This window comes from Xenopus tropicalis, chromosome 2 (genome assembly GCF_000004195.4).
Source record: "Xenopus tropicalis strain Nigerian chromosome 2, UCB_Xtro_10.0, whole genome shotgun sequence".
Classification (NCBI taxonomy): Eukaryota; Metazoa; Chordata; class Amphibia; order Anura; family Pipidae; genus Xenopus; species Xenopus tropicalis.
In genome coordinates, this window is record NC_030678.2 from 111,967,120 (window position 1) to 111,989,900 (window position 22,781).

Below are 22,781 nucleotides of genomic sequence, written 5' to 3' on the forward strand. Positions count from 1 at the left end.
ACAAAGCAGGCTCACACTGCCACAGAATCTGTGGATTCTGGCAAATGCCAGAGGGGCTGCTGTAAGATGCCAGAGACAGTCACTATTTAGTGGGCCTGCGGGGGGCTGTTTGGGCTTCTGTGTACTTGAAATGCCAGGGCCTGTTTTGAATGTCAGTCCAGGCCTGATCAATGACTGGTGTTTGGAGTCCTCTTTCTGTGTATAAAGGCTGTCATTTTCAAAGTGTCAGTATGGATCCTAAATGTTGTAATGTGTAGTAGTGTGTGTTAAATTATTAGCTATGACCCTAATGCATAGAGTATGTAACTAACTTCCATAGAGAGAAAGCAATAGCAATTCTCACTTGAATACAGAAGGGGGGGCAGAATTAAGAAAGACGTGTGTCCACGACTGGGGGTGGATTTTTAAAAAGTGTGCATCACTAAATATTACATTTATGGTGAATTCCACATCTCAATGGGCCATAGTACAGTGTTTGTGACTGTCATTAATGTATGCTTCTTGGATGTACAGCTTACAAAACTGCTTGAGTGGCTCTGGCAGTGTGAATGGTTGACAAAGTTGTGGGTTTTTTGAGCTACAACGGTCTGTCTCTTTTGCTGCTCTCACTTAATTTAGTTAAAAGTAGTTTGGGGGGAAAATGTAAAAAAATGCTGTGTTTAGGAACTGGCCCTTTAATAAGCATATTCCTCTAAAATGTCTGTTGGCAGATCAGGAAGACTTGATCACAGAGGAACACGTATAACTTTAATCAACAAGAACAACTGCAACCTCTTCTGGGACCTGGGGATAAGAGTGCAGCCCACTGGCTTTCTGCTGCCCCCATAGCTTCTACATCCCTCTACAAGAACCAAAGAAAGCTGATGATAGGGTGGTGACAAAACACCAAATTCTTAATGTCATTTGAATACATGACATAAATGAGTGTCAGTGTGGGCTCTCCTGCCATATATATAGCCATGTTGGCCACATTTGCTCTTTCTATACTAGAAGACTCACTGGGCACTGTCATCTGTTACAAGATTCTTAACTTGCGTCATGGCAAAAGCACCCCTGGCTTCTACCAGAAAAGAGTACAGCTGGAATGAACGGTCTGTGCAGGCCCAGTTATTCCAATAATGCAGCTTGTGATATCAGTGAGATGGGTCAGAGTCTTAGTAGCAGTCTTAGAGTCTTAGTTGCATGTCTTAGTAGCAGTAAAATATCAGATGGACACTTATAGGGACATTATACAATGTATGGATCTGTTATCAGGAATTCTATGGACCTGGGGATTTCCATATACAGTGGCTTGCAAAAGTATTCGGCCCCCTTGAACTTTTCCACATTTTGTCACATTACAGCCACAAACATGAATCAATTTTATTGGAATTCCACGTGAAAGACCAATACAAAGGGGTGTACACGTGAGAAGTGGAAGGAAAATCATACATGATTCCAAACATTTTTTACAAATAAATAACTGCAAAGTGGGGTGTGCGTAATTATTCAGCCCCCTTTGGTCTGAGTGCAGTCAGTTGCCCATAGACATTGCCTGATGAGTGCTAATGACTAAATAGAGTGCACCTGTGTGTAAATCTAATGTCAGTACAAATACAGCTGCTCTGTGACGGCCTCAGAGGTTGAATATTGGGAGCAACAACACCATGAAGTCCAAAGAACACACCAGACAGGTCAGGGATAAAGTTATTGAGAAATTTAAAGCAGGCTTAGGCTACAAAAAGATTTCCAAAGCCTTGAACATCCCAGAGAGCACTGTTCAAGCGATCATTCAGAAATGGAAGGAGTATGGCACAACTGTAAACCTACCAAGACAAGGCCGTCCACCTAAACTCACAGGCCGAACAAGGAGAGCGCTGATCAGAAATGCAGCCAAGAGGCCCATGGTGACTCTGGACGCTGGATCTACAGCTCAGGTGGGGGAATCTGGCCATAGGACAACTATTAGTCGTGCACTGCACAAAGTTGGCCTTTATGGAAGAGTGGCAAGAAGAAAGCCATTGTTAACAGAAAACCATAAGAAGTCCCGTTTGCAGTTTGCCACAAGCCATGTGGGGGACACAGCAAACATGTGGAAGAAGGTGCTCTGGTCAGATGAGACCAAAATGGAACTTTTTGGCCAAAATGCACAACGCTATGTGTGGCGGAAAACTAACACTGCACGTCACTCTGAACACACCATCCCCACTGTCAAATATGGTGGTGGCAGCATCATGCTCTGTGGGTGCTTCTCTTCAGCAGGGACAGGGAAGCTCGTCAGAGTTGATGGGAAGATGGATGGAGCCAAATACAGGGCAATCTTGGAAGAAAACCTCTTGGAGTCTGCAAAAGACTTGAGACTGGGGCGGAGGTTCACCTTCCAGCAGGACAACGACCCTAAACATAAAGCCAGGGCAACAATGGAATGGTTTAAAACAAAACATATCCATGTGTTAGAATGGCCCAGTCAAAGTCCAGATCTAAATCCAATGGAGAATCTGTGGCAAGATCTGAAAACTGCTGTTCACAAACGCTGTCCATCTAATCTGACTGAGCTGGAGCTGTTTTGCAAAGAAGAATGGGCAAGGATTTCAGTCTCTAGATGTGCAAAGCTGGTAGAGACATACCCTAAAAGACTGGCAGCTGTAATTGCAGCAAAAGGTGGTTCTACAAAGTATTGACTCAGGGGGCTGAATAATTACACACACCCCACTTTGCAGTTATTTATTTGTAAAAAAATGTTTGGAATCATGTATGATTTTCCTTCCACTTCTCACGTGTACACCACTTTGTATTGGTCTTTCACGTGGAATTCCAATAAAATTGATTCATGTTTGTGGCTGTAATGTGACAAAATGTGGAAAAGTTCAAGGGGGCCGAATACTTTTACAAGCCACTGTAAAAAGTATTTCCATAATTTGGATCACCATATCTTAGGTCTACTAAGCATTAAATAAACCCATTAGGATTCTTTTGGCACCAATATAAATTCAATATGGATGCAGCTTAGTCACCATCAGGTACAATCTACTGTTTTATTATTAGAGAGGTAAAAGAAATAATTACAACATGATTATATTATTATATTTATTATTATACTGTTTGTATAAAATTGAGTCTATGAGAGATGGCCTTCACATAATTCAAAGCTTTCTAGATAATGGGAATCCTGATAAGGGACCACATACCCCATACTCCCACATATACTGTAAGTGAGGCTTTAGTTCAAAATTTATTTAAAAAGCAATGCAAGTAATCTTAAAATGGCTAGATGTAATAAAGTTTTAAAAACAACTGCTTATGGGCTCTTACACAAGGTTTTTTCTGCATTTACAAACACATGAGTTTCAAATGCAATTCTCTATTTTATGGTTTTCTGAAAACACATTAATTGCAAGAAAATGCAGAATGTGGTGTGTAAAATAATGCATCAAGGCAAATGCAATAAAATGCAACTCTCAATGGTCATGAGTACAACCAAGCAGAACATAATGGAACACACATCTTGCATAACAAAATGCCCATGCATTAAAGACCTCAGGATGTTTAATAGTTTCTGAAATATAAAAAGTTTCCCAGCAGATGGCACCAGAGGACCATTTGTAATTGAGGCTTTTCTTTTATTGGTGATAATGTATAGTAAGTAGGGATGCACCGAATCCACTTTTTTGGATTTGGCCGAACCCCTGAATCCTTTGTAAAGAATTAGAGTAAATACCGAACCAAATACAAACCCCATTTAGCATATGTTAATTAGGTCTCGGAAGGGTTAAGTGTTGCTACTTGACATATAGGGGCCTTTTTATCATGCTGCTTATGCTGTGTAAATGTACTTAAAGGAGAACTACACCCCCCCAGCTATAAAAGCCTCCTTAGCGGGCCTGCCTCAACCCCCCCCTTATTGCATACTGTGTAACTTAAAAAACTGTCCCTGTTGCAAACTTGAACCTAAAAATGCGTACCTGGGCGCCAATCGTATAAGCTTTGGGATCAGAAGATCAGCTTCAACTGCACATGCTCAAGCAGGGTCCGTGTCGGCGGCAAGACCCAAAGCTTCTACAATTGAACAAAAGATGGTGCCCAGGTATGCAGCTGCGCTGCTCTACATTTTTAGGTAGATAAGCTGTTTTTTATATTGCAATGCCTGGTGATCGGATGGTGATGTGTAGTGTATTCGTTCACCTTTTTTTTTTTTAACAGCATGATAGAGAAGCCCCTTTATTCTAAGCAAGTGGTCTGTTATCCTTGGCAGTTTTGCAATTGAGCAATACAATGGAGAACCTTATTTCAGGTAAGTTTTGGGCCCCGTAGTTAATGGGTACCTATTGGGGGAATATTGTTTTCCGCCCACCAATGCTTATAGAGCAATGCACAAAACATGTGGCCTTTTCCACCAATGTGTTCACTATTACATAGCATACATAAATACTCTGACAGCCCAGGAGATAAGACATTTGCAACTAATGATTAGTTGGCCATATGCAAATATGATGTTAGCACATAGAAAGCTAAAAATGTAAGCACATTTTTCTTGAACATACTTCATAGGTATTCCAAATAGACACGTAGTATTTGCTTGTCTTGTATGATACATTAACCAGACAAGCACGTTTCAATATGTAATGTGTTTAGTGTGTGTCTTTATTGAATAATAGACAACTGTATTATTTAATTTAAATTCTTTTTATTTCCAAGGTATTGGTGATTACACATTCTCTTTGTATGAGAGTTTGCATTTTGTCTTACTTTTGAGGCCGAAATGTTTCAGTACAGTTGTTTATCTTTTCATAATCTCTGCAAAGGCACTATATGTAGATATACAGTTTATAGGAAAGAGTAGCAAACTTATTGCATGCTAAAAGATTTGTTAAAGAAAATCCTGCCTATCTGTCTGTCTGTCTTACTTGTCTCTCTCTCTGTCTACACACAAGCACCCAAGGACAGTGTCACCTTAGGGGTCCTAGCGGTTTTAGACGGCCAAATTGATGCCGCCCCCTTGCTCGCCTGTTTTGCGCCAGAGCGGGAAGGGGGGGGTGCACATCGAGAAAAAAATCTGAAATAGTTACTGGGAGTGGCTGTTTGCCTCCCCGGTAACTTGGTGGGCGCCTGAGGCGAGTTTCTCAAGTCATCTCCTGCCCAAGGATACCAACTGGTTTTCCTTTACATTTCTACTATTCCACTACAAAGCTATATACAGATGTGTGTAATGTGATTTGCTCATTAATGAACATAAAAGCTATTTTAATCTTTCAAAATGTACATTAGATATTTTGGCTAAGGACTGACAAGGTAAAGTGATAATGTGAGCTAATTTGCCACTATTGTTGGGAAATCAGCAATTATAATAAATGATTTTACAGTTGAGTGTATTCAATAAAGGAATGGGCAATTTGTGGTTGTAATGTTTCTAAACCACAACTCCCAGAATTCTACCATAAGAATCTATTCTGCATCTGAATATTTCTCATCCCCAGAATGCTCTCTTTCTTCTTCATCTTCTTTTTGCACTCTCCTGTGTGTTGATCTGCTAATGTCAGATTTGGCATCACTGCCAGAGTCATCTTCATTTTCTTCCTGTTTGTATTTTTTCTTTAGGGTTTCCTTATCATAATCTTTATGGGCTGCCCCATCATCTTCTTCTGCTGGTTGTGCGTCTGCAGCCCTCTCATCTGCTGCATGTTCTTCTTCATCTTCTGCAGAATCTTCATATCCTTCTCCATCACCTCCAAGGTCACTATCTGTTTCTGACCCATCTTTTGTGGTGTAATTTTTAGGTTCATGATGTATTTCCCTGGCTTTGTCTGTATCTTTTGCCTGATTATCCTTGGTTACCCTGGATTTTGCACCAACCTCTTTGTTTGAAACCATTCTTTTCCTTTTATCTTTGTCTTCCATGTTTCCTTTTTTTGTTTTTTTCTCTCTTACTGAACTTTCACTTGAATCCATTCCTTTGGCAGATTCCTTTTTGTCTCCTAATTCACTCTGCAAAAATAAAATATTTTGAAATTGTTTAGTTGTACTTTATAACATGGAAAGTACTGTGCCCCAGGTTTTACTGATTTACTCCCTAAACATTCAACTGCATCTCTTTCAGAGACTCTGGAAAGAGAAAGTTAGGCTATATTGAAGAAATAGAAATGTTTAGAATTAGTCCCTTTTTCATTTGTGGTTTCTGAATTATTTGCCTCTCCGCAAAGTGGAATTAAAAATGCTGAGGTTAAACGTGACATTCAAATCTTTGTTAGAATTCAATGTAAATGGTGTTAATATAGCAAGCTAGCTGTTGCTCTTGTACAGTAGAGATACAAAAATAGAGATGGAGACTCTAGATTTTTTTTCTAGAGCAGTCTCTAGTACACCTAGAAAATAATAGGAATGCACCGAATCCACTATTTTCGAATTCAGCCAAACCCAGCATTCTTCGTAAAAAATTCAGCTGAATACCGAACCGAATCCTAATTTGCATTTGTAAATCATGATACGGAAGGGTTTATGTGACAAAAAATAATCACGTGGTTTTAAGGATTCATTTCGGGCAGGAGCATGGATTTGCCCCAATCTGAATCTTACTGAAAATGGTCGTATCTTGACTGAATCCCGAACCAAATCCTGGATTTGGTGCATTCCTAGAAAATAATGTTTGGTAAAGCCTTTTGTCCGATTTAGAATCTATATACGTAGGGCTATGATATTGTGCAAATTTGGATGTATATTGATCTAAAACTCTAGTTACCCTCTTTGCCCAAATCAGCCTTTCACTACCAAGAGACCCCAAGGTTTGTATCCTTGGTATCGCTACCTCTTTAGCATTGTTCACTACGGATAAATTGTACCTCCACAGAGTACTATTCTCAGACAGAAAAAGGATCACTCTGTACTGGAAGTGCCCTGACCCTCCAACCTATGATGAGTGGTAAAAATCAAATGGAAAAAGCCTTGTATAATAGGAAAGGCAACTACCAGAAGAATGTAGAAATCTGGGAAAAATTAAACAACTCTCAATGTAACCAAATTGTCTAGCCCATGGTAATTTCCTTTGTACCCACTGTATTGCCTGTATCTGTGACTGAGAATGTATTTACAGCTATGTTTGGCAGCAATGTTTAACTGTGCATCTCAAATCCAGTCGCAAATGCTTTGCTGCATTTTTAAATAAAAATTAAGTAAAAGTAAAGCCAATATCAGTACTAAAAAGAGCAGGGGGCAAAAAGGCACAAAAGTGAATATAAAGCTTTCAAGGGCTTTTCATTACTGGTTAGTTGATGTGGCCTCTCCTAACAGGTTTACATAGGTCCATGTTATGATTTAATTGTTTGCCCTAGGGATAAACTATTAGATCAGCTGGATTTGCCTTAGATCAAATGAGCAGATCTTTTCATGTATGCCTAGTTTTATGAGATACAGCCCTCAGCTGGTAGACAGGAGTCAAGAATGGACATTACCTTCTCTTGGCACCACCACCCTCTTGGGTATCTGGCAATGCTGTCCATGTATTTTTCTGCTTTCACCCAATCTTCATGCCACTTCTCCACCTGATACTGAGGTTCACACTTTGTAATCCTGTCCAGAATGGTCTGATTTTCTTTGGATAACCTTAATAATTCTCTGTACCGTTTCTCTTTATTTAAACTGATGAGGGGAGAAGAGAAAATTACATTTCATGAATTACCGATTCCACTGATAAGTTGATAAGGTGCTTTTTTATTATAAAATAGAGAACATTTGTAGAATGTCACAGCTAAAGCAGCCAAAATAATTATAGGTGAACGTTAATTGAAATAAGGCTATTTTTCACTCCAAATTGATCCTCCAAATGATGGTAAAGTTTCAACTGTATAAAAAAATTATGAATGCTTTTTTTTATTAAGCAGGGCATTTTTGTGTGCAATACTGTGTCAGTGTAAGGTGGTTATACCTTTTTGCTTCATACTCATTTTTATTGTCCACCCTCCCCTTGGTTCTCATGATGGCTGACATCTTCTGAAGTAGCAAATGGTTGTCTCTTTCAATCACTGCTAGACGTTCCTCCTCTAGCTGTTAATAAACAAACATACAAAGGCATTACTCATTTCGAATGCAAAGGGACATATCACTACATCCATATCGATCTGTATCTCTGTATGTAAAAAAAATAAATAAAAGAAATGCCCTAGAGATCAACAATGTCATGAGATTTTGACAAGATAATGAAATTAGACACATACATATTTGCAGTGCAATATCTTGTCAGTCATAAGCACGGTCATGTAAATTACCACTGACAGCTGTACCAGGGTTTATGCGGCCTCTGGAGATGTCATGGTTTTTTGTTCACCTTTTTCCATATGTAAATATTAATCAGCTAAAGGGTGGAAATGGGCCCCAGTCTGCCTCTCTCATTTGAAAATTATTAGTTTACCTAGATTTTCCTTTGCACTATTCAGTTGCTTTGGGAGGAGATAAAAAATGCCTTTGCACACTTATAGCAATCTCAGGTAGAGAGGAATGTGTTTGACAAGGGACAGAGCAATAAGAGTGCAAGGTGAATGTGTAGTGTAATAAAACCTATTATTGTACTTCACTGACAAGGGTTCAGTCTGGCTTAACTGGTTTTCTATGGGATATGGGTAAAAAATATTGTACATACAGTATTTTGTTGAAGGTTGAAAACAATTTTACAATATAGAAGTGCACACAAAGAAAGCATTTATCCAGGTTCTTTCAGCTGGCACTTTACCAGGGTGGCAAATAGGTGTACATGGTAATTTAAGATGAAAATTTTTGTTTTGTTAACTGACAATTCAGCTCTATTCATTCAAAGTGGCCAGAGCACATGAGAAATAAGCCAGGGGTGAGGGGATGGTGTGAATTGCTCCAGAATTGCCCCTGCGGACCCTTGCTCATATGAAATCTCCATCAAGCCCAAACATTAAAGGATGGTTAATCAAAGAAAAGAGAATGCTAGTTTTAAATGAATTATTTGCACATAAAGACAACTCAAACAGTATTAGGTGAAAAGAATGTAAACAACTTCTGGTATAAAGAAATCCTTATGAGCTTATTACCATATTGTATGATACAATAATCTTTATGGCAGTTATGGATAATAACTTTAAAGGAAAACTATACCCTCAGAATGAATACTGAACCAACAGATAATGTTTATATTATGTTAAGTGCCCTATTAAAGAATCTCGCCAAACTGGAATATATATATCATTAATAGTGATCGGCCAGATTTTTCGGCAGTCAAGGCTTCATGTCAAATTTCCGCTTTTGGCAAATTTTTAAAAAAAATTTTTTGATGCACACCAATTTTTTTTGACGCAGGACATTTTCACCATTTTGTGAATCTTTTGAAACATTCAAAACATTTTCGGTGAAACAGGACAGATTTGCTCATCGTTAATCATTAAATATCGCCTTGGCTTGTTTGTGTGCACTGTGAAGCCTATGATCCCAGGAGGTGACCCTTCATATTAAAAATGGCAATTTTCTATTTAGGAGTACCCAATAGCACATACTACTCAAAAAGTATATTTTTATGAAAATGGTTTATTTAGATGAAGCAGGGTTTTACATACAAGCTTGTTTATGCAATATATATTTATAGAGACCCACATTGGGGGTATAGTTTTCCTTTAAGTGTTCCCTTTCTTTCTACCCCCTTTCACTACACCCCATCCTTGTCTCAAATCAATACTTTACAAACATGTATATTTATGTTATACCTTCATTCTGAAATACTCTCCAAGTATATACCTTTATAAATGCAAGTTGCTGGGCTGTACTAACAACTGTTCTTGTTTGCTTTGTGGGTGATTTCTTATGGAATGTTTATTTGCTGTAAAGGTACTCATAAGCTTAAGAATTTTACATTGATGATTTAGATAGAGTAGCACTTTTGTGTGATAGAAGCAAGATAATCTGGCTGTTTATTCAGAAATACATCAGAGCCTGCAAACTACCAAAGGTGAATAAAATCAGTTAGGCTCATTTATCAGCACTGATGAAATTTGCACCTGGGCAGTAACCCTTAGCAACCAGTGAATGATTAGCATTTTTCTAAGAGCTGCAGGTAGAATAATGAAAGCAACATTTGACTGGTTGCTTTGGGTTACTGTCCAGGTCCAAATTTGCCCAGTATTGACAACTGAGCCACAGCGTATATACAGTTTTAGGACCCATTATCTAGAATGCTCTGGACCAAAGGGAATTCCGAATAATGGGTCTTTCCGTAATTTGGATCTCTATACCTTAAGTCTACTAAAAAATCAATAAAACATTTATTAAACCCAATAGGCTTGTTTTGCATCCAATAAGAATTATTTATATCTTAGTTGGGATCAACTGCAAGGTCCTGTTTTATTATTACAGAGAAAAAGGAAATCAGTTTTAAAATTCTGAGTTATTTGATAAAAATGGAGTCTATGGGAGATGGGCTTTCCGTGATTCGGAGCTTTCTGGATAACGGGTTTCTGGATAAGGGATTCCATACCTGTAATGGAGGAAAAGATGACAGCATCTTGTTACTTGGAGAGGTGAGTGTGTTGGAGTTCCCATATGACTTGAGCAAGGAGTCCAGTGTGGTCTAGTACAGCGTTTTTCAACCACTGTTCCGCGGCACACTAGTGTGCCGCGAGATGTTGCCTGGTGTGCCGTAGGCAGGGCACCAATGTACTAGGGGGGCACTGCTGCTGGGCACCAATGTACTAGGGGGGCACTGCTCTTGGCACCAATGTACTAGGGGGGCACTGATGCTGGGCACCAATGTACTAGGGGGGCACTGCTCTTGGCACCAATGTACTAGGGGGCACTGCTGCTGGGCACCAATGTACTAGGGGGGCACTGCTGCTGGGCACAGAGTTAAATTTTTTAACATTTTCTAATGGTGGTGTGCCTCGTGATTTTTTTCATGAAACAAGTGTGCCTTTGCCCAAAAAAGGTTGAAAAACACTGGTCTAGTAGATAAGATATCCTGCCCCATATAATTCCTTTTGCAAATGACTAATATACATTGAAGACCCCTGTGCCTTAGTAATAATGCTAAAAACAAAAATAAAATATATACCTTCAGCTTCTTCATTTTTGTGTTAAGATGAACATATGTGTGTGGACTGTTTGTATCTACCACTGGCTTGGCAGACTGAACCTGAAACAAAAAAACAGACATTCTCATTTCACAATGTTTTATTTTACATTATCTATTACAGGTAACATTGTTGGATGTTTAGATTATAACATGTAAAGGTTACATATTGCAGGTTTACTATTAAGCATAATAGCATAAAAAGCATAAAAGTAATGAACTAATCTGTCCCGTTTCGCTTGCCTGAAAGATTTCCCTAATTTCCTGATTTAATAACATAAGTAAAGAGTCTGATTGTGATAAAAAAATTAATAGTCTCTTCTTAGGGTGAACACCTCTGGGTGATTAGTTCCTGTGACTTTTTTTAAATTGTCACATTACAAACAATTGGACCAGTGTTGTTAGTGGAGTACCGCAGGGGTCAGTCCTTGGTCCTTTGCTTTTTAACTTGTTTATTAATGACCTGGAGGAGGGCATAGACAGTACTGTTTCTATTTTTGCTGATGACACTAAATTGTGCAAAACTATAAGTTCCATGCAGGATGCTGCCGTTTTGCAGAGCGATTTGACAAAATTGGAAAACTGGGCATCAAACTGGAAAATGAGATTCAATGTTGATAAGTGCAAAGTTATGCATTTTGGTAGGAATAATATAAACGCGAACTATCTACTGAATGGTAGTGTGTTGGGGGTATCCTTAATGGAGAAGGATCTGGGGTTTTTGTAGATAACAAGTTGTCTAATTCCAGGCAGTGTCATTCTGTGGCTACTAAAGCAAATAAAGTGCTGTCTTGTATAAAAAAGGGCATTGACTCAAGGGATGAAAACATATTTTTGCCTCTTTATACAGTAGGTCCCTGGTAAGGCCTCACCTTGAGTATGCAGTGCAGTTTTGGGCACCAGTCCCTAAGAAGGACATTAATGAGCTGGAGAGAGTGCAGAGACGTGCAACTAAACTGCAACGAGGGATGGAAGATTTAAGCTATGAAGTTAAGACTGTTGAGGTTGGGGTTGTTTTCTCTGGAAAACAGGCGCTTGCGAGGGGACATGATTACTCTGTACAAGTACATTAGAGGGGATGATAGGGAGATTAGGGTGTTCTTTTTTCCCATAAAAACAATCAGCGCACCAGAGGCCACCCCTATAGATTAGAGGAACGGAGCTTCCATTTGAAGCAGCGTAGGTGGTTTTTCACAGTGAGGGCAGTGAGGTTGGGGAATGCCCTTCCTAGTGATGTGGTAATGGCAGATTCTGTTAATGCCTTTAAGATGAGTTGGATGAGTTCTTCAACAGGCATAGTATCCAAGGCTATTGTGATACTAATATCTACAGTTAGTATTAGTGGTTGTATATATAGTTTATGTGTGTGAGTGTATAGATTGGTAAGTATAGGTGTGTGTGTGCTGGGTTTACTTGGAAGGGTTGGACTTGATGGGCGGTCTTTTTTTAACCCTATGTAACAAACGGCACACGATTGACCACATTTTTTATAAGTTGCAGCAACTAATCACTCCATGTGTCTCCGCCCCTAAGGTGGGTGATATCAGGCTTATTTACAAAAATGGGAATGCAGACTGTTGGGGGCAAGGACTGCAGGCCTCACCCCTAACGGGATCTAAAAACTGCCTGATCCATATCTGCCTAATTTTTGGCAGGCAGGCAGGCCTATTGGAAGGCCCCATACATGGACAAATAAGCTGCTGACACAGTTCAAAGGGATTAAATCTACTTGTGTATGGCAACATTTAGGTTGCCATATTTGTGGTAGTCCTGTAACTGTCTGTCTTTATTGACAGTTCAGTTGTTTAGGTGACTCTGAATGGCTTTTATCTTGCTGATATGCTTTCTAATACTATAAGTGGCAACTGCATTTCATTTTACACTTGCACGTGCAAGTAAACATTTTATTGGTGCATGTTTCCTAAGCAACATTACAAAGGATATACTTATTTTGTTTATTGATTTAAATACATTTTATTGAGCAGATTTAGAAATGTCTCTGTACTGTTCTGCTTCTCACAGACACTGGGTCTGCTTTGCAAACTCCTGCTCTTCTGTATAGGATATTTATTTACTTGATCAAATACAGATTATACAAAAATCTTGGAAGTTTGAAGAAAAAAAAAAAAAAAGCTTGGAAGAATGAAAAACTAAAGTTTACTAAAAAAATACACATTTTGCCCATTGCTATACATGCTGATGTCATTCTAAGTCATGTAAATTAAGAGCCCACTCTTTCAGTATTGCACTGTGGAAATTGAAGTGTCTTACTCAAACTTGCATTAGTCTACAAATCAGTACAACTGCACCCACTCAGCATTATATAAAGGACCACTAGTAACTGAAAATGAAACAAACAGCTGCATAAACATTATATAGAGAAAAAAATGTAATTAATATATAGTAAATTGTAAGCTCTTTTGGGCAGGGCTCTCTTCACCTCTTGTATCGGTTATTGATTGCTTTATATGTTACTCTGTATGTCCAATGTATGAAACCCACCTATTGTACAGCGCTGCAGAATATGTTGATGCTTTAGAAATAAATGTTAAAAATAATGATAATAATAAACAATTGGGATAACATGAATATGGCTTTCCTATAGGCTTTTTAAAAGACTCCAGTGAATGGGAGGCAATTGTGTTAAATGCACAAATGCACTTATATAACAGTATCATCCAGTGTAACCTGCAAAGCTAATATCATTCTATAAGTTACCCTTCTGTTTAGATTGTAAGCTCTACGGGGCAGGGACCTCCATCCTCTTGTCTGATTCTTCACTTATTGCAACCGTACCTTGTATACAGTATATTTGTACTTATTATCATACTTTGTATTTATCTATTATTGTAATAACCTCCTGTTTGTTGTATTAATGTATTGTTCTACTGTACAGTGCTGCGTACATAAGAATCATTTTTTAAATGACATATATAGATACTATTTGTTCTCCAGGTTTTTTGTCAGTGGTGTCCTTTATTAAGGCTGGTGCTGTCTCCATGGAGCAACAAAACACCAGTGATGATTAGACGGATATGCCTCATTTACAGTGACATTTTCAATGCTAACTAGTCTTCCAAAAAACAAAAGTTGTTTTGAGTCCTGTGATCCACAATGTGTTTGTACTGATTGTTAGTAGCATTTCCCCCAGGCAGTCAGTCAATCATTTAACCTTCCTAGTGCTACTTGCCACGCGAGTTCACTGGGATCAAGATAGCTCAACACGGCAACATGGTTACTTAGCGGCATATTAGTGTATTCACAATAGAACAGTGCAAGGCTATTGCTGATAATGCAGAAGGTATGCAGGTAATCTGACACTAAGTTTTCTGTGATACAATTGCTGTATACATACAATTACAAATAATTGCTGGTGGCCCAGCTCATCCCAGTTCATTCTTTTTGTATGACACTGATTTATTCACAGGATTCAAAATGTCATTGTGGTTACAGCAGAAAAATAGCTACAGAGTTTCAAACTACATCCAGATCCTGGAACCTAAGGGGACCCCATGAGTACAAATTATATGAGCTTTCAATGCAGAGGAAACTGAACTGGTGCCAGCAAAACATAGTATATACAAGGCCTGAGAGCTTTATGTGGATAATGTGTGTTGGAGTCAAGAAATATGGAGGTTAATTTAAAACTTAGTTGTTGGGGTACAATGGGGTGGTTACAGCATATATTTTACCAGGATTCATTAACTTCACTATGCATCTAGGGTATAACAGAACGTTCACAAGTCAAGAATGTAAAACATGGTGCACATCTACCAGTGGAAGCACAAAGCTCTAATGGGTTCAATATGGTAATACAATGCTATGTAGTAAATAACTTGCTTTTATACATGCTTCTCTATATTTACTTAAAAACTCAGGTTGTGGCTGCTTTTCAAACAGCACATGAATTTAGTCCTATATTTGCTGGACTGCATGGTCACTTCAATATGTACACCATGGGGCAAATTTATAAAAATCTGAGATTGAGTTGGTTTGCTAATCGAGAACAAATGTGAACATGTATACACTCGAGAGTAAGTTTTTAAAATGTACATGTGTGGTTATATTTAAATGAATTCAAATCTTAAAGGTTAACTAAACCCTAAATATAAATATGACTAGAAATGCCATATTTTAAATACTGAACTTATTGCACCAGCCTAAAGGTTCAATATCTTGATAACAGTGATGATCCAGGGCTTTTCATTTGTCACAGAAACTCCCCATCTTGGATTTTGTTAGAAGTGTCAGTGAAAGTTGTAGAGAAGCTATGCGTAGGGGTCGTCGCAAATTAACAAGCAGAAAATGGGGCTGGCATTGGTTTCAGAGCTACCATATAATGTGAATCTGAATAAATTACCAATTTGTCATGTATTGTGACATTTATATTGTATATATACAGGATATTGTAAGTCGGTCCCTAAGTTTAGTAACTGACAGCAGCACAGATCGTATGCAGGGAATCAGCAGAAAAGAAGATGGGGAGCTACTGGGGCATCTTTGGAGGCACAGATTTTCCCTGCTAAAGGGCTTCAGTTGCCTTGGGACCTAAAACCAGGGCCGCCATCAGGGGGGCACAGGGGATACTGTTGTGCCGGGCCCGGACGATATCCTCGCTTAAAGGGGGCCCGGGCCCTGGCTGTCATTGGTGGCCAGTGGGAAATTTGATTGGTTGCGTCCATACGCACGGGGCGCAACCTTATGAAAGGTGCAGATTAGCGGGGGGCCTGGCACAGATCGCGAGGGCGCGGAAAAGGAAGGTGAGCTGGAGGAAGCCGCATGAGAGCTGGAGGGAGTCGCTGGGTGTGGGGGGGGGGGGCTGGACGAAGTCGCTGTGGGGGAGCTGGAGGAAGCCGCTGGGAGGAAGCTGGAGAGAGTTGGAGGATGCTGAGGGGGAGGAGCTGGAGGACAAGGGAGGGGGGTTAACTGGAGGATGCTGAGGAGATGCTGGCTATTAAAGTTTTAGGGGGCCCCGGGCTACCACTGTTTTAGGGGGACCTGGCTACCAATGTCTGTGTGTCCTTTTTACTAATGGGAGGGGCCATTGGGGGGCAGGATGTGAGTGGAGGGGGCCCCAGAAAATTTTCTTGTGATGGGCCCCGCGATTTCTGATGGCAGCCCTGCCTAAAACACAATGTACAACATTTCTAGATTACTTCTTTAGTTAATCTTTAGTTCTCCTTTAAACACAGTCTTTTCAAAATGGTATAATGGTAATTTGAACTTCAAATATTTTCTGTAACATACTAATACAGGAATTGTATCTTGGGATACAACAATTAGATGGATCTCCTGCTGTTTGACTTAAGGTACATGGAGAATAGACAGAATGAAACAGGAGATCAGTAAGTAGTTCACAGTTATATTCTTGTATTATTTCCTTGAAGTTTATGTACTGCAGCTTCAGGTTCTGGTGTGGATAAGCAATAGCAGTTTCTAGCTATTAAAGGACTTTATAGATGTATTTACACCTAAATTGATAAAGGAGTAATCACAAAAATCAGGAGAAATTTCAGGAAAATTTTAATCTGAAAACGTTCCCTTGTACATTGCACCTACACATGCAGCTGACTTGTACCTAATAACTCTTGCACTAACAGCATTTTTGGCATTGTGACAGAAGTTGCATTACTCACACCCCTATGACTATTACAATATTCCACTATTGTAAATTGCACACAAGTTGTCAGACATGCCATTTTAAAGGGAGACCACTATTACATTTGGCATTTCCGGAGAAATATCCTGCACTGTGTATAAAAAATATGGTGTTTTAACATGAGTGCGGTTCTAGAAAGTAAAATATTTAGTCACAAAACAAAAATACTGTCCTCTTATTATGCTGCATTTTAACTTTCTTGTACATTGTTTCTTATATTATTTAATGACTAATGCCCCAGAATAGTTTTAGCGGTTCTGTTTTAAATTTGCATAGTTTTCTTTGATACAACCAGTAAAATATACACTTGTGATTTTTTTTTTATGCATTGTAGTTTCCAGAGACGTTAGATAAATCCTATAATTTGCATTATTTCTTTCCATAGTATTTGAATAAATATTTGAATGTTCTTTTCTGAAAAATTAATATATTCAGATGTCTTTGAAGTGACAGAACTGTTTTCATCAATGTGTTTAGAGTTCTGCATATAAATATGTTTATCTTTTCATGGTTCATTAATTTGATGCACAAACTATAAATGATTGCCTATTTTTGTAGCAGTTCAGACAAATATGATAGCATCTGTTTCTTTGACTCATTATGGAACAGAATGAAAGTAAGACAAGTAATGGCCTTAAGTAAGCAGCATGGCCAGTGTACTGGTAATGATTAGTTACTCCGGGCCATAAATAATGAAATACTGCCTGGCCATTATCATTGTGGGTGGTGCCCATGGGCACATAGATAAGGTAAACAAGAAAATAGATAGAGATATGTTATTGCCCTGAACACAAGAGCCAGAGCACTAAGGGGCATAATAATTGAACCCCTGAAGACCCAGGAATGGTGTATCTAATCTTAGGGCAATAGACTGTGCAGGCTGCTCTTTGCACCTTGTGCCACATTTAAATGCTAGTGCAACAGTGTTAGGTGCTAGGCTCCACTGCTGAGTCTTTGAATTCTTCATTGGACTTCTATGTTATGTCTGTGCATGAGAGTGTAAGTAGACAATTATCACCATGAAGACACAAAACAAACACAGACTGAAATCCAGCTAAACGACTGAATGTAAGCCATTCAAGCCTTTCTGGGAGAAGTAGAAGAATCAGTTGATATTTATATAATATGGAGTACATAGTTACACTGGGTTCAAAAAAGACCGAAGTCCATCTAGTTCAACCCTTCCAAGTAAACCCAGCACCCACAAACCTATACTGACCTATGTATACACTCACATATATAAACCATATATACCAACATCAATACTAACCGTAGATTTTAGTATCAAAATAGCCTTGGATATTATGCTTGTTCAAGAACTCATTCAAGCCCTTCTTAAAGGCATTAACAGAATCTGCCATTACCACATCACTAGGAAGGGCATTCCACAACCTCACTGCCCTCACCGTGAAAAACCACCTACGCTGCTTCAAATGGAAACTCCGTTCCTCTAATCTAAAGGGGTGACGTCTGGTGCACTGATCGTTTTTATGGGAAAAAATGAAATTGCAATTGAAACAGCACATGTTCCTTTTTATTCTCTGCACTGTGTCTTACGACTAAAAACAGTGTAGCAGAAGCTAGCTGATTGATAGACCTGGAGAAGAACTGACTTCTACATTGAACTGACTGCTAAATTGAGTCAGAATCAAATACTGCCTTAAAATGCAACACTTACAAATATCTTTTAAAACAGTAAAACCTATTAATGTATATTGCAATATTGCTTACAATTAAATAAAAATGAAAATATCAGAAATACATTACAATAGTGTACCAATATTTCTGGATAAATATGACAAAACCAGTGACTTAACTATTGAGGAAGCAGATCCCATGGTTGGGGGGGCGGGCAGGGAACAAGTGACCCAGGCCACGGGGTCTGCTTCCTCTGTGGCAGTAAAAAACTCTCCCCCCTCTCCCAGCTGCTCTCCAAATTGTGAATGGGGAGGGAAGACACAGGTGGACAGAAGATTCTGGTATAGGACAGGGATTCGGACAGCAGGGAGCAGGCAGGCGGGGGCTTGGTAGAGATCTTTGTGCACTGGGCCCCTCTGTAGATTTTTTTGCTGGGTGGCCAGGCACATACTTGTTACACCACAGTACCAAACAAATACTCTCATATAGAAGTTCCTAAAATACTGAGTACAAATGGATCATTCTTTGATTATAGCGCTCTGTGTAACTGAGCCATCTCTGGGACCTTGTAACATTTAATGCTAGGAATCACTGTGCTGTGGGTGACTTTAAAGGAACAGTGACACCAAAAAATAAAGTGTTCTAAATTAATTCAAATATAATTTACTGCACCGGTAAAACTGGTATGTTTGCTTCAGGAACACCACTATAGTTTATATAAATAAACTGATGTGTAGTCATGGGGACAGCCATTCAAGTTGGAAAAAAGGTCCAGGTTATATAGCAGATAACAGATGAGACACCATTGTATTCTACAGGGTTTATCTGTTAGCTACTATATAACCTGTGCCTTTTCTCCTTTTGAATGGCTGCCCCCATGGCTACACACCAGGGTTTTTATATAAACTCTAGTAGTGTTTCTAAAGCAAACATATAATTTTACCAGTGCAGGGCGGCAGTACATTACAGTATAATTTATTTAATATATTTTCACTTGTTGGTGTTACTGTGCCATTTAAATTTGGGAGCCACTGTGCTCCCAAATGGTCAGTCGTCTCGTCCCCCCCTCCCGGGTTTCCCTTAATCAGGGGGTGGCAACCCTACTACTTAAGCTGATTATCACATCTTAATAAACCCATTCCATAATTTCATTAAAATGAGTTGATCTACATATATTATTTTAGTATCTATTAGAGTGTTTTTTACAGCCTTGCAATCACCCTCATAGACCAAACAACACATAAGCAACAAATGATATATAAACCAATCCAGCTTGGATTTAAAATAGAAAAACAAATATTTAGCAACCACATCAAGCTTTTTGCTTTAAAAAACAGATCCTTCTGTCTGATAAATCTGACGTCAGCCATTCCATCTGCTTTGCATGTAACAATATCCTGGCAAATGATCAATGGGATCTATCAATCGAATGACAAATAGCAGTCCATTTTAGGAAGCTAAGGAACGTCAGGAACAAATTCTTGTTCCTCAAAAACATGTTGCTCTGCGTGAATCATCACAATTGTAGAACGCAGAAACGTGACATTTTCTTTGCCAAACATGAGGTTTTCAGACATTTTAGGTTGCAAAAAAATTACAGTTACCTGCATGACATTGTTATACACCACAGGTCTCCTGGCACTTAAATATCTGAACTGTGTTTAGTTGCTCTTGTTTAGTGCGTAAGCTTTATACTTCTGATGCTACATCTGACGTTAAATGTTATTCAAACCCCTTCAGATGTTGCTTGAGCATTAATATAGTACCTAAAAATATAGCCTTATACCCTGTAATCCGTTTAAGTATTCCTGAGTCAGTTGCACAGCGATGGCATACTGTGACTGTAACACAGAAAGAGACCTTTGCTTGTACAAAATATACATATTTTCACACAGTTTTGGGGGCAGAGATATTTTGAGAGTTTTTGCATCTTAATTATTAAGATGACACAATCCAGGCTATAACTGATAAGGGCTTCTGAGAGTTGTAGTTTAACACAATCTGAAGAAGGCATTTGGTAGAATCTACAGGTCTGGATTAGAGCTTTCTCATTACCATTTTAGACTTTGTGTAATGGAATAAAAAGCAATGAGTAAACAAAATGGTCTACAACTCATTACAGTTGAGAGGAGGCTCAGATGCACTGACTACAGTCAAGAGGAGGCTCAGATGCACTGCTCTGAGCCTTCAGCTAGGGGAGTGGAACCAACCGCATGTGTGAGAGCAGGCACTCAAAGAGCAGTCCTCCAGACAGGCATATAACATTAAAGTAGAACAAGAGGTAGACTTATGCATTTCATGTTTTTCTAACATTTAAAACTTAGTCATAGGCCTATAGGCTAAATGTGTAAGAATACCTTTTGTTGTACCTAAACAAAATTTTACCTTGATTTTATACGCGTGTCTGGAGGACTGGTCATTGAGTGCCTGCTCTCACACCTATAAATGGAATAAAAGGGTTACATTTTGTCCAGGTATAGTAGCCCTTAGCAACCAGCTATTCGCTTTCAAACAGTAAAATGTAGCCTGCTTATTGGTTACTGTGGGTTAGTAGACCTTGGACATAGCAGACTTTCAATCTTTTATTACATTACCACCTCTGACATAGAAAAATGAAATCTCTACACGGCCATAGAACATTATGAAAAACAATGCTAAATTCTAACAATTAATTTAAGTTTCTCGAGGTGCTTTCTTTGTAAAGTATAAAATCAAGTGAAGGCTCTGCTTCCCAGCAACATCTGCATAAACTGAAAGCAATAATAATCTTGGAATCTGACACAAGTGTGCCTCATATGCATTCAAGCTGACAGCAGTGCCAAGTTTGCTATTATTTGTATGTTTGGGATAAAAGAGGCACCCCAAGGCTTGTCAGCTCCGTCTCTTTGGTTACAAGAAATAGAAAAAAAAGTGCTCTGAAAAAGCTGAATGAAATGTCACAACACATTCTGAGAATGATAATAGATTTTTAGGGTATTTCATATTAAACATTAATTCAGATGTTCAAACCAAGGCACAAACAGTAGGGCAATGCTCTTAGCAGCCTTTTACTTCCCAATATGCCATCTAATGTATGAGAAGATGCCACACAAAAAATCTCTATAGCCTACAGGGAGGTTAGGGACTATAATTATATATTGAAGTGCCACATCTGACCTGCAGGACTCCTGTTGGACTGCCCTGTGTTCTGTGTTAGGGGCAACTAGCATGACTGAACAAATAAACTGTCATTAAACTAGAATAAAACATGCATGACTTGAAAGATCAAAATGGAAGCTGGGGGATATTGTGGAAGATTTACTAATATATTTATGTTAAAATTGTGTACTTTCACACCTCTTGAGAGAAGATAAGTTGGAACTGCTTTACTTTAAATTTCCTATTCATTACTAATTTACAGCTTTAAAGTAATCACATAATTTTTGGCCAGGTATTGATTGGGGAGGCCTGTTGAGATCCCCATACATGGGCAGATAAGCTGCCGAGTCGGTCTTAAGGACCCGAATCGCAGCTGGCCACCTTTACAGTACATACAGTACTTTCCAGGTTGTTAGGGGAAATATATTGAATTGCTGGAAATCCTTATGTTCGATGTAAAGGTAGATAATAAAAAACTATTCTTTCTTAGTTTTTGGAGCCCTTAATTAACAAAAATTTGCTGGAAAAACATCACATAATTTGGCCTCATTATAACTATATACAGTATATGGCACCAGTAGACATTTTACACCTAATTGGGGACTCACCCATAGCTCCGCTGGAAACACCAAGATATAACAAGGGTTTGTATGAGAAATGTGTTCCATCAACTTTAATACTTTTAAATGCTGTTATTTATATCATTACACTAGACATACCTTTTTTTTATGCTCATCATAGTAAGTTTTATCCCATTTTTGCTGTAAGTATTTATTACCACATGGTAAGATTGGCTGGTAGGATCGATGCATTCTGTCAAAGTGAAACACTTCCCCGCCAGTGAGCAGCCTGTAAGTGTGAGGAGCAGGGAAGCCTTGGAGACTGTGATGTGTTTAAAGCAAGTCATGTGGTGGTTGTCATGGCATTTGTATTGGAGAAAAATGAATAGCTGGTGGTAGCTAGTCAAACACCATGCGCACAGAATAGCAAACAATAACTGTAATTCGATCTGTGGTGTATCCTTGTCACTGATTCCTGATAATGTATTTAATAAAAAGGAAGTTCATATGTGATGCATACAAAAGGAAACATAATACTAATCATCATTTATTGATATAATTTAAAAAAGGAGCAAATATTCAATCTTTGAACATAATACTGGTAGAGAACAGTGATCAATCATGCAAACCTTTGATTAATTATTATATTCTCCCATTTGAGTTAAAAAAAAAGGTTAACTCCTTGTATGAAGGTAGTGGTAGCAGAGTTATGTGTTGCAACACCAGATTGTAGCACCCC

At 38.7% G+C, this 22,781-nt stretch overlaps 1 protein-coding gene across 2 annotated transcripts; it reads right to left on the bottom strand.

The window, feature by feature from the left end:
• Nucleotides 1-4,643: 4,643 nt before the first annotated feature.
• On the bottom strand, nucleotides 4,644-22,401 carry cfap97d1 (CFAP97 domain containing 1). Of its 2 annotated transcripts, none has more exons than XM_012956675.3 (5): nucleotides 22,202-22,401; nucleotides 11,030-11,110; nucleotides 7,895-8,013; nucleotides 7,422-7,608; nucleotides 4,644-5,961 (listed from the first exon to the last, which is right to left on the bottom strand). In XM_012956675.3, the coding sequence occupies exons 1-5, from the start codon at nucleotides 22,292-22,294 to the stop codon at nucleotides 5,422-5,424; spliced, it is 1,020 nt and encodes a 339-aa protein (XP_012812129.1). In that variant the 5' UTR covers nucleotides 22,295-22,401; the 3' UTR covers nucleotides 4,644-5,421.
• Nucleotides 22,402-22,781: the final 380 nt, after the last annotated feature.